Raw genomic sequence first — 12,764 nt, forward strand, 5'->3', positions numbered from 1 at the left:
TTGAACTGTCAGTGCTACATAGAATATGACATTTATTGTCCAACATGAATCATGATATCTAAGGCACTTGGTACTCACTTTATCGATGGGAGATTCAGTTAAACAAAATTATAATACCTACAAATCATATTAGTACTTGAAAATGTACCGGCATGATATTCTGGTTTGATATATGTCAAATGAGAGCACGTGAAGTTTGTGCCTTTGTGGTGCTTACAAAAGTAAATGCATACTTCCATAAAACCTTGCTGTACTTACATCATCTGATTTATTAGGATTTTCCTTGGAATGTGACTTCATTATTCTATCCCTCTCAGCACGCTGAAATGCTGGAGGATTTGAACCACCATCAAGTCCACCGGAGAGTTTGTCGAACTGTAATAATCAGTAGAAAAATAAATGGTAAAACTATGTAGTAAATAAAAGCCAAAAGTAATGCATCCGGATGAAATTACTCACATCCCTGTAACACGTTTCACATAATCCAAGTGCAAAATAGGGCACTCCAATACTACCCTTGTGTTCACACAGTAGATCCTTTGAGGTACAGTTGTTCAGTTCACCATTTGGTATTTTAATTGGATCGTTTTCATGCTCTTTTGCCATTGCATTCAACTCATCAATCTGTAACCATAACATATTGATGAAATTTTCCATTAACTTTTAAAATGAATAGAAGTGAGAAAGAAATAAAGACCATGAACTAAAATATAATACATTAAAACTGAATTGGACATAATTTCTTCTATTTTCAGGTTAAAAAAGTGAATTTGATGTTTGAGATAGACATGAACAAATTATGAGCTTCACACCTAGCAGTTAATACATACTCAGTAAACTTAAACTGTTTATTAATCAAAACTTGGAGCTTTAATAATCCAAACATGCATCAACCAGCAGAATGGATGGATATCCATAAGCCATTAAATCTCAATTACAACGTCAATTAATAAAGAAGTATATTGTTAAAAGTTATGTCCTCCATGGAATAGGCTAGTCTACTGATCTTTTATTTGTATTGGATTAGTAAATTTTGATAAAGAAGTACCATGTTTAGAAGCAGAGAAGAAAAAAAAAGGCAGCACTACATATTGATTCTCCATTATTATATTTACAAGTCACAACAACAGGATTTAAGGTAATATAGAGAACACACAAAAATTCATAGAACTTATTTCAAACAGAAAAGTTGGCACCATTGAGTCATAAAACAAGCATTTTAAAAGCATAACCGGGAATATGAAACATACTGTCAAGCTGGAAGACTCGGTATTCTCAAACTCTACCAGCCGTTTGGACAATGTTGCTTCACATACATGGACAATTCTTAGCTGCATTGCAAATAGAAAAAATATTAGAACAATACTATCTCCACAAGAATTAAAGAAATAGAAAATTAGAGATAATTCTGAAATAACCCACTGTAGCAAAATGTTTTAATGTGCAGAAATGGGCGTGAATGAAGCATTATTATTATGGGAGACAGTGGTTAAGCATATTCATTTTTATGGAAGACACTAGTTAAGCATGTTTGGTGTTGACTAGTTAAGCGTCAATTAGTGATATTGCTAAAGTAGTCCTTATATGGCTTGGCAATCGTCATCACTTGACTAGTTTTTTAGTAGAATTAGGCAATGCCTAAATTCTACAATGGTATTAGAGCATGTCTTAGATCCATTATTAGACCACCCACATTTGTCCACAATCCAAATGTCTTATCCTAGGTATAAAGGGGTGTACTGAGATCTCACTTCAGTTATTGGGCCACGCGCATTAGTGCACGCTCCAAATGTCTAGTCTTGTGTGTGAGGGGGTCTTGAGATCCCACATCGATTAAAGATATGACCGAAGTAATCCTTATAAGCCTTGAGCTAGCTTTTGGGGTTGACTTACTCCAAATTTTTAGATTTAGCATTGTTGGGGCTAGAAATGAATTTGTTTAGTCAAAAAAGAAAGAATGTCCAATAGAGCAAAGGATAGATCATATGAAATAATTAACGAAATAAATAAAACTTGAAAAAAATCAAGAATGCAATAAATCTGTTTAACTTCTCTACATATCATAAAATAGAATTGGAAACCCCCTAGATCTTGAACTGTACAACACGAAGACAAACCATAACATAAACACAATCCATTCTGATAGTAAGCTTAGGAGGAAAACACATTTAAGGATGCACGTATAGGGGAGAAATAAACCAGCGAACTGTATAAACCATCACTGCTACAAGAAATGATATTGGATCAAGGGAGATATGTTACCAGAGAGAAAAATAGAAGCACAAGAACAGTATGAACGAAGGAATCAAGGATAAGAAATTCTCTTCAGAGAAAGGGAAAAATAAGAAGGCCTATAAATTTGTATATCAGATCATTGTTTGTCTCGCAACATGTTTCTTGCATTTTTTATCTTTTTCTTTCACTTTCTCACTGTACGACTTAAGAATAAAGCCTTTGCAGAAAATGAGAACAAAAGAGAAATGTCTTCATTGATATACAACCACAACCCAAGCATTTTCTTGATAGGACCCTTTTATCAGCAAGTAGCAATAAAAGTGAGAGCAAGGCAGAAAATGAAACCTTAACTTACAATATCTGACTTAGAGCACTGAAAACCATGTGCAAGAGCAGCCACGTACAATGCTGCACCACATAATCCGCTAGGCTTCCTCCCTGTCTGTTTTTTGAACATTAGCAACATCGTCACAATAAAAAGAACAATCTTTCTATCCCAAAAACAATAAGGGCTAAGAAAAATGTCCAATCAACATCAAGTTACCTGCATCCAGTCACGTTTCATGCTGGCAATAATATTCAGTGCAGTTTCAGAGACCTGCACATTCCTTTGCTTCAACAAACCTACATGCAAATCAATCTAATTATGTTTCTTTGCTCAAAGAACATAATTGGGATAGAATATTATTAAAAAAAAGTACTTAAAACAAAACTATGTAAAATTCACATATCCATTACAGATTAATAACGTTAACATGCTAGCGTAGTAGCATATATAAGCAAGTTCGCACAAACTCAAAGTACTTAATAGTAATACCATTTTTAAATAAAGCATGTTATAATTCTCTTCAATCTTCTACAGTTATGAATGGCAATGTCTTATGTGTTGGTTTCTATATCTAACCTCACATTAAATAGATTGACAATTACATCATTCATCAAAAATACAACTATCCTTACCAAAAAAGCACAACTATATTTTACAGTTTAACTGCACTACCTTACAGTAATTATGCAACACTAACACTAACTTTAGTACACAATGCAAAAAATTCAGACACTATTCTCTCAAAAATTACTTTAAGTCTATGATTCAATATATCTAACACCCTTCAACCTACAATTGTAATACTAAAGTTTTATGGGTATTTTTGGGTTCTCAAACACTTTCAGAAAGATGTTCCTAGAGCACGCAAACATTGTAATTTACACTGCAATAGCAGCCACGACAGCAAGGACAGTGAAACGCAACGCATTAAAGACTTCATCCGTAGTGGCCACCTACACCAATAGCAGCAGTGCTATTGCACACTATTGACAACATTAAACAATGCATATTTCAGTGATCTGATTAGACGAGTAGATCTTAAAATAAGCACTTACTATTCGTATATTTGTAAATAAAAAGACTGGGATCAACAAGCTTTTGAAGAAATGGGTGATCTGCAAGCCTTAATACTTTACAAAGCTGCAAAAATACTGCGCCAAGCACATAACTGCATGACAGTCATTGAGGAGAACAAATAGAACATTGAGAAACATAAAAGTTGAAATCAACCAAAATAAAAACAAATTAAAAGGGAAAAAACTTAAAAGCAGTGCCAGGTTTCCAATAACAAAATTAATGCATACTCACACATTTGTCCTTAAAAAATTTGAAAAATCAATAAGTAGGTATGGCTTTTGCTTTTCCCTGCAAGAAGAAAAATAATTTTAGCATAAAAATGAATGCAAATAATTTAGATATGATAAGATCAGTGTCACCTAATGATATTGTCATAGAAAAAAATCTGTCAAACTAATGTTACATTTGAAGTTTTGAACCATAGTCAGAAAGCACTACCGATCATCATTTACTACTCACTTACTAATCATTTCACTAATAAACATCCTTGGTAAATTTTTCAATAACAATTTTTTATTTTGAACCATAGTCACAAAGCACTAACGACCACTATTTTTAATTTTATTTTGAGAACTTTCATTCATGCAATTTCTTCATTTGATCTCTCAGTGCTTTTCCCTTGGTCGTTGCCTATAAGATTCATCCCTTGACCGTTTGTTACTGTTATTCTGGTTGTTAGAATTCTTTATTTGTTATGATCTATAAAGCTCAAAACTCCAAAAATGAAAAAGTATAAGTATTTGACATGTATCTAATACAAGTTTGATATTTCCCAATACATACCTAGAAAGTATCCAATAGTTTTTTTTAATCTTTTTCAAAATTATTTCCCTGATACTTTTCAGATGCATATGTAATACGCCTTACCAACTATAGACATTATTTTCATTTGAGTACGATACATCTTACTAACTGAAGACATGCAATTGTATGTTTTTTGTGACACATTCAAAGCTAGGTAGTTAATCCCATTCTTTTATGTTTTTGTTTTTTTGCACTGTTTTGATATTCATCTTTATTTCCTTGACTTTTGTTGGTATTTAAAAGAATGTTTTGATTAAGACTTGTAGATTTTTATTGGTACTTATGAATATTTAAGAGTTTGAGTCATTGTTTAATTTTGCATAAATGTATGTTTATATAGTATTATTCATTTAATATGTCCAAAAAATAGTGGCCATCCCGCTATCCCAGTTTTGGTTGTTGGCCATGATGCGCCGCTATAAATAAATAAATAAATAAATAAATAAATAAATAAATAAATAAATAAATAAAGAAGGAATAAGTAAAAAAGGAAAGAAGGAATAAGTAAAAAAGAATGAAGGAATAGAAAGAAAAGAAAGAAGGAATAAGTAAGAAAATAAAGAACTAAAGAAAAGAAAAAACAGAGGAAGGAGTAAGAAAAAGAAAGTAGAAAGAAAACAGAAATAAGGAAGGAAACAAAGGAGAGGAAGAAAGAAGAACTTGGTTGATGGACGACGGTGGCTGAAAGGTGGGCGGCACTGCTGGATCTTGCAGGAAAGTAGAAGGAAGCGTTTGAAGGAGAGAGAACAATACAAGAAATGGTATTAGGGTTAAGAGCGAAAATCCTAAAATACTCGCATAAGTTTTTAAAATTTAAGGTTAATCTTGGTTTTTCCTGGAAAAAAAAAACATTCATGTTTTCTGGACCACGAGAAACCCGTAACCCGCAAACACGGCCAGGGCTTCGCGCTGCACCATGCCACTACGGCCAGGCCCTGTGCCACACCCCTCCAGCACGATCTTGCTGTGAACCAGCGGGATTTACTACCTAGATTCAAAGTAGAAAAAAAATATTTTGATATGGATGGGGGAAAGATATGTAATTATGTCTACTTATTATGATCAGAAGTATTTCCTTGGCAAATTGTAATTATATACTCCCTCCGTCCCAAATTATATGTCATTTTATAATGCCAATGAACCATAAATACTTCTTTTCCTATTATGCCCTTTACCATTTATTACTCTCTTTTTCAATTTTTTTAATTTGTTTCCCATACCATTAATGGAGGATGTTTTTGTAAAGTAACTCATATTTCTTTTTTCCATACAACATTAACTACATTTCTTAATTTATGTAAAATTGTCAAAGTGACATACAATTTGGGACGGAGGGGGTATTGACCATTAGCATGTTTATGTACTATTGAACAATTAGTAATGCTGGCAATTATGTTAACATCTATATATATAGTTTGTTAACGTCCCTTGATGTGTCGTGTAGCATATCATGATTTTTACAAATTTCTCATATTCCCATTTTTATAAGCTAAAATATTAATTAAACAGAAGCTAACACTACACTTGTTTTTGTGTCGTATCTAATCAGTATTGTTCTATGTATCCCGGCACCTTTGGTTATCATTAATCTTGTGATGATTCTTCCGTAACCCTAATGTATTTTTCTCTCCTTTCAATTTTAATGTAGTCACTTTCATTTAGAATAAATTTTGGATGTGTTTATGGCCTAAAATATCCTAAAAAAACAACGTTTCCTACATCAGTTAGTAATTCATCTATAAATCTGAAGCATTCATACACACCTACACGTCAGCAGGCTAGACAAAAATAACCAACAGGTAGATTTAATTTTGATTGATAAAAAATTAAAATGATACATTATCTATTTAAAGAACTGGAAATGAATGATTAAAGGTTTTAACTGAAACTAGTATCTTAGTAGGTTTAATATAAAGACCTTTCATATATTTTGTTGAGAATCCCACATCGACTGCATATATGATCTAGGTAGCCTTTATAAGGCAAGGATAGCCATATCCCGCCAGTCTTGTTTTGTGGGATTGAGTAAAGCGCCAAAAGATCAAATTCTAAGATGGTATCAAAGTCGATTCTAAATTTTTTATTAAGTCAGAATTTTTGTTATTCCATCCGTATTTGTTTGTGCTCTACACATTCAATTTTGGACGAGAGAGGGTGTGTTGAGATCTCTGTTGTTCCACCCAAATCAATCTACGCTTCAGATGTCTATCCCTAATCGTAAGAAGGGTGTTGACTGTTGAGAGCCCCGCATCGACTAAACACATGGCTAGGTAGCCTTTATAACGCTTCAACAATAATCAACTTATAAGTTGATTTTGTAGGGTTGAATTAAACTTAAAAGCCCAAATTCAAGGACAGATTATGCAACTACCGAATTAAAAATGAACATGTGAATTTAGAACTTAGAAGTACTTCATAGAGCAAATGTACAGTGTAAAGATATCTTACCGGAATGCAATATAGAGACAAGAAGCCTGTACTTGCTCTGATTTACGCCCCTTGGTAAAATTTCGCTCTAGTCCTATCTTCACTAGGCACACAACAAAGCAATAAATAAAGACCTAAATGTCTTCACATGAATTTATAATAAAAGAAGCCAAGTCTAACAGCAATGAAGTTCAAAAATAACATACTGTATAATAGGCCAAAGCTTGTGTAGCTAAACTATCATCATCCACTCCGAGGCCGTAACTCATATATTTCATCTCTTCGAAAGCTGCATCCAGAGAAAATTGGCACATAAGAATATAAGCAATTACTAAATTTATAGGTATTGGAGTAGTATGGTTTGACATATATCTAATCTGTATGTCGTATGTTGTATTCCCGTCAGCTATGTTTGTGAAAGACTTACATCACAATCTGTTAGGTTAGGTGATTTACATCACTACATGTCGTTCTAAGCTGGTTGTGACAGCATTTATCAGTAGGAACTTAAAAAAAATATCTTTAATGAAAATCTAACAACAGAATCAGTCACTATCACTATGTTTGATTTCTCTGTCTCTCATCTTCTAAGAAAATACAATTATGATATTATACATCATTATGTATTTTTTAATAAGCACTAGAAAGATTATTGTTCCATGTTCGCTTTTATACTTTTGCAGACGTTTTCACAATAATTCTCATCAGTGAGTCATCACCTGCCCACATTAACAATGACATTGTATTTCTAAAATATATTTTACTTGTCTCAGTATAAATTTTAAGCATCGTAATCCATTATTGCAACAAATTGAATAAAAAATAGGTAAACAAATAGCAGAATTTAAAATATTTAAGACTACCGTAATAGTTATGTACATGGAATCATATACCGAATGAGAACAGCATTTTATATTAGGCAGTGAAAAGTATTTTGTAAAAAACATAAATTAACTACATCCATATTGTAAAATCACTAATGATGCATAACTAACAAGTAATACCTCTCGCTAAAGTCCTTTCGCGTGAAGCAGAGAACTCAGCTTGAATCGATTTAACATAATTTCCCGATACTCTGCTCTATATAAAACAAACAAATAAGGAAATTAAAAGAATAAACAACGATATCAACAAAAGCAATAGTGTAAAATAGACATAGCAACTCGAAATTCATCATTAAAAACATTAAACTAACATTTCTCTCAAGAAAACCTTAAGACTCCAGTCCAAGCATCAGATTTGGCAAACGTCATTTATTTAAAAATTCGCTGAAGAGAACAGAATGTGCTACAACAATTCCATTTCCAAACCCTTTCTTTTTGTACCCATACCCCTTGGCAATTAGCGGTTATTTAACCATTAGAAACTAATTGCTAATAGTATTAGTGCACTTCGTAGCAAAAGAACTTCTACAACAGAATGAAATGGAATAAAGTACTCATACCATCAGCAATGGAATGGCAAAGTTTCTATTCCCCTTTAGTGGAAATTGAAGTAAAACAAAATGCCAAAAATTATAAAAGAAATCTCCGCATTGTGCCCCTTATCTCAAACACGATCAAGCCTCGCGACTAAGACATAATGGCACCCTCTATATTCCATGGCTTACCAAAAATCAAAACAAGGCCCTAAAATGCAAATTATAACAAAATAAAAGTGTCGAGTGTGTAAGACCATCCAATTCTATTCCATTCCATATCAACTTTAATATTAATCTTCCCAACAGGGGCACCCTCTATCATTCCATTTCTTGCCCGAAAATGTATGTTGATTATAAAATTAAGGTATGAAGTTTGGTACAACGCTATAGCATAGCATAATTGTAACAAGTAACTATTATAGCAGCGCTACAACACTATAGCATAGCATAATTGGAACAAATAACTATTATAGCAGCGCGACAACGCTATAGCATAGCAGTGTTGCCAAATCAATTCTATTTTACTCCATCTCAATCATTGTTGCCAAATAGAGATTATAGCAACGCAGTAGCATAGCACAATTGGAACAACTAACTATTGTTTTGCAATACGTTGTGCAGTTTGGTACAAAGTATTGTCAAATTGCAGCTATAGCACAATAGCATTGCAGAATTGAAACAAACAACTATTTCCCGCAATCCGCTACGACAACACTTATCTCAATTTCAATCTCCCAAACAATAATACCCTCTATCATTCCATTTCTTATTATAAATCCAAACAGAGGCCCTAAAATATATAAAAATAAAATCCATCCAATTCTATTCCAATCATATGATTCCATTTCTTACTATAAATCTAAACGCCCTAAAATATAAAATTAAAATAAAATTCATTTAATTATATTCCATTCCATCTCATTTTTAATCTACAAGACAAATAATGGTACACTCTAGAATTCCATTTCTTATATCACATAAATCCAAACAAGGCCCTAAACTAAAAACTATTTCACTGTCAAAAACCCTAATTCCATTACCTGTCCAGCAGCATTTTTCGTAAAGCTTGGCTCCTCAGCAAAATTGTAATCTTCCAACACCTTCCCACAATCAGCACAACATCTTACAAACATTCAAACAACCATTAAATTAACATCAATAATCCAATCCAATATCATGCAAAATCTAAATAAAGAAAAATTAATTAAAAAAAAAAATTCAGGATATGGTTGGTTTACTTACAAGGGACCATCATCAGATCGCAATCCAGGACCGTTTTTCAAACAGTGATCACAAAACACCATTATTGAACACTTTTCTGCTTCACTGTGTTATAGATTGAATCTGATGAATTGGAAATGAGAGGATGAGGAAGGGAAAATGTGTTGGAGGAAATGGGATTAGGGTTGGGTCAGTTTGTGTATATTTGTATACGCGGCGGTATTTCAAAAGTGCCGCCAATAAAGTCAACAATTTAAGATTACTCGTTTCAGCGTACCATCGATTATTCAGAAATTGCTTATAATTTACAGTGATACTCCTAACTTACAGTTTACAGTGACGACAATGAGTTACTATTTTGTAAAAAAAATAAAAATATATTTATTAAAAAAATAATTATCATTTCAATAATGCTACCAACACTCCCCAAATTGCTATTCACACCCCTCAAAATTAAAAAAAAAAAAATCAAAATGCCTAAAATGCCCCTGTCATCAATATTACACATTTATTATCCCATAACTCCCATTTATCAATTTTCATCACAACTCACCTACAAAAATCATCATACTTCACTAACCAATACTCAAAATCATTAAAAAGTTACATCACTCGCTCATAACCTACAATACATCAGTTTGATAATCACATTGTGGTTAAAACTACATAAAAAGGTATGTTTGTTGCTCTGTATTTTGGTTCATATTTTTTTTGTAAATCTGGGGATTTTACGTAAACTCAGTTCACGTACGTTTTGGAGTTACGTGAACTGAGTTCACGTATGTTTTAAAAAATTAAAAATGTCATACTCTACGCAATCTGAATTCACGTACACCTACGTGAACTCAGATTGCGTAATCAATGGAGTTTGAAACTCGAATCCTCATATTGTACGCAATCTTAATTCACGTACACCTACGTGAACTAAGATTGCGTAATGGTTGAATGTTGAATAATAAGCCATGTACGTGATATGAAATTGCGTATTCAGAAAAAGTTTGGAAAATAAGTTTTGTACGTGAACTGCAATTCACGTAAGTTTACGTGAACTGAGTTCACGTACGTTTACTAGATTTCAGATCACGTAAACATACGTGAACTCAGTTCACGTAAACTTACGTGAATTGCAGTTCATGTACAAAACTTATTTTCCAAACTTTTTCTGAATATGCAATTTCATATCACGTACATGTTATCTTCAAAAATTAAAAATTTAGTTTTCCTTTGTTCTGGATACAGATAAATGGACCAAGGGGAAGACAATAGTGATGAAATGTATGAATGTCTGGAACCTGATTTTGAGGATATGAATGACTGTTTGGAACGTGATTTCAATGAAAGGTATGATGATTTTGATGCAATGAATGATGCTATGAACAAGGGAGGTGAAGATGTTATGGTTGATTTGACTAATGTATTTAACACCGGCATGATGTTTGATACGCGAGATGATTTATTAAAATGGGCTAGAAATGTTGGAAGAGAAAATGGAGTTGTCGTTGTTATTTTTAGATCTGAAAATGCGACAGCACGACCAAGAACAAAGACAAAATTAATTCTTGGTTGTGAAAGAAGCGGTAAATATAGACCTTGGAAGAATCCTAAACCGACGAGGAGTACTTGGAGTAGAAAATGTGAATGTCCTTTTAGATTGAGAGGTACACCATCAAATGTTGGTGATGGATGGTATCTGCATGTAATATGTGGTGTCCATAACCACGAATTGGCCAAAAAACTGACTGGTCATGCTTTCTTAGGCCGATTGTCTCAAGAAGAGAAAGTTGTACTTGGTGATATGACGAACGATATGATCAAACCAAGAAACATATTGATGACAATAAAGGATCATAATGTTACAAGTTTGACGACAATAAAACAAGTTTACAATGCACGTCAAGCATATCGTTCATCACTTAGAGATAATAGAACAGAAATGCAACATCTTTTGACATTGATGGAACGCGACAAATATGTCTATCGATATAAGAAGGTAGAGGGTTCAAATGAGTTGAGGGATATCTTTTGGACTCATACAGACGCTATCAGTCTTGTAAATAATTTTCACATAATATTGATTTTGGATAGCACATACAAGACATGTAGGTATCGGATGCCATTACTTGAAATTATTGGTGTTACATCTACAGAAATGACATTTTGTGGGGATTTGCGTATCTACAGTCTGAGCGTGTTGATAATTTTACATTGGCACTACAAATGTTGAAAGAATAGATTACAGGTGGTGAAGTTGAAGTAATTGTTACTGATAGAGATCTTGCTTTGATGAACGCTGTTGAATGTGTTTTTTCAAAGGCGGTCAATTTATTATGCATGTTTCATGTATGCAAAAATGTGAAAGCAAAGTGCAAGATGACTGTTTTTCCAAAAAAGAAGCAGGTGCAAATAATGGAGGCATGAGAGGCTCTTGTTTACAGTTATGATGAGACTCAGTACTACATGAATTTGGCTAACTTTGAAGGAATTTGTAGTAGCTCTTCTATCTTTAATGATTATGTACATGACCAGTGGTTAATTCCTCACAAGGAAAGATTTGTTGAGGCGTGGACTAATAGAGTTATGCATTTTGGAAACACTACAACACAAAGGGTTGAGTCGGCGCACTAGAGTTTGAAACGGATATTACAAGATAGCATTGGTGATATATGCAGTGTTTGGGAAACCATCAATAGCATGATTGTATTACAAAACAATGAGATAATAACATCATTTGAAAAGAGCATAATTCAGAAGGTCCATCGACATAGTAACAAATTGTATGCCAATTTGTGTGGTGTTGTGTCAAAAAATGCAATAGACCACATTGCGGCAGAGTTTGATCGCGTGAAGTATGTAGGTATAGATAAGTCTGAATGTCGCTGCACAATTAGGAGAACACATGGTCTACCTTGTGCATGTGAGATAGCCAGGTATAGTATGATCCCCCGTTCTATTCCATTAGATGTTATTCATGTTTGGTGGACTAAATTAACTTTTCATGATGATGGATCGGGTAAACCTTCAGAATTATCTGTGAAACATGAAATAGAAGTGATAGTGAAAAAGTTTGATGAACTTGATGTACCTGGAAAAATTGCACTGAAAGGTAACTTACGTGAGATTGCGTATCCATCGACTACGTCGATGTGTCCACCTGTTGACAAGGTTAAAACAAAGGGTGCACCGAAAAAAGGCAAAAGTAAGATATCAAAAAGAGATAAATCAACCAAGCGTGATCCATCTTGGTGGGAATAT

General features: G+C 33.3%; 2 protein-coding genes across 5 annotated transcripts in view; one reads left to right on the top strand and one right to left on the bottom strand.

The window, feature by feature from the left end:
- The window catches only part of LOC101490442 (transcription factor IIIB 60 kDa subunit-like), a 16,641-nt gene extending 6,821 nt beyond the window's left edge, over positions 1-9,820 (bottom strand). The window contains exons 1-12 of one of the 4 annotated variants that reach the window (XM_012712715.2): positions 9,534-9,820; positions 9,332-9,413; positions 7,876-7,946; positions 7,078-7,160; positions 6,893-6,969; positions 3,872-3,928; positions 3,619-3,731; positions 2,780-2,859; positions 2,591-2,677; positions 1,251-1,331; positions 460-624; positions 259-375 (exon numbers count right to left, since the gene is read on the bottom strand). In XM_012712715.2, coding sequence (XP_012568169.1) covers positions 259-375; positions 460-624; positions 1,251-1,331; positions 2,591-2,677; positions 2,780-2,859; positions 3,619-3,731; positions 3,872-3,928; positions 6,893-6,969; positions 7,078-7,160; positions 7,876-7,946; positions 9,332-9,413; positions 9,534-9,546 — 1,026 coding nt within the window. In that variant the 5' untranslated portion in view covers positions 9,547-9,820. Of the gene's footprint in view, positions 1-258; positions 376-459; positions 625-1,250; positions 1,332-2,590; positions 2,678-2,779; positions 2,860-3,618; positions 3,732-3,871; positions 3,929-6,892; positions 6,975-7,077; positions 7,161-7,875; positions 7,952-9,331; positions 9,414-9,533 lie in introns of those variants that run through there. The other 3 variants (XM_012712714.2, XM_004489591.4, XM_012712716.3) reach the window with 3 other exon arrangements.
- Positions 9,821-10,755: 935 nt separating this feature from the next.
- On the top strand, positions 10,756-12,137 carry LOC101496704 (uncharacterized). Its single transcript, XM_004489610.1, has 3 exons — positions 10,756-11,562; positions 11,745-11,909; positions 12,039-12,137. Exons 1-3 carry the CDS (start codon positions 10,756-10,758, stop codon positions 12,135-12,137), a joined length of 1,071 nt encoding a protein of 356 aa, XP_004489667.1.
- Positions 12,138-12,764: the final 627 nt, after the last annotated feature.

This window comes from Cicer arietinum, chromosome 2 (assembly GCF_000331145.2).
Source record: "Cicer arietinum cultivar CDC Frontier isolate Library 1 chromosome 2, Cicar.CDCFrontier_v2.0, whole genome shotgun sequence".
Taxonomy (NCBI): Eukaryota; Viridiplantae; Streptophyta; class Magnoliopsida; order Fabales; family Fabaceae; genus Cicer; species Cicer arietinum.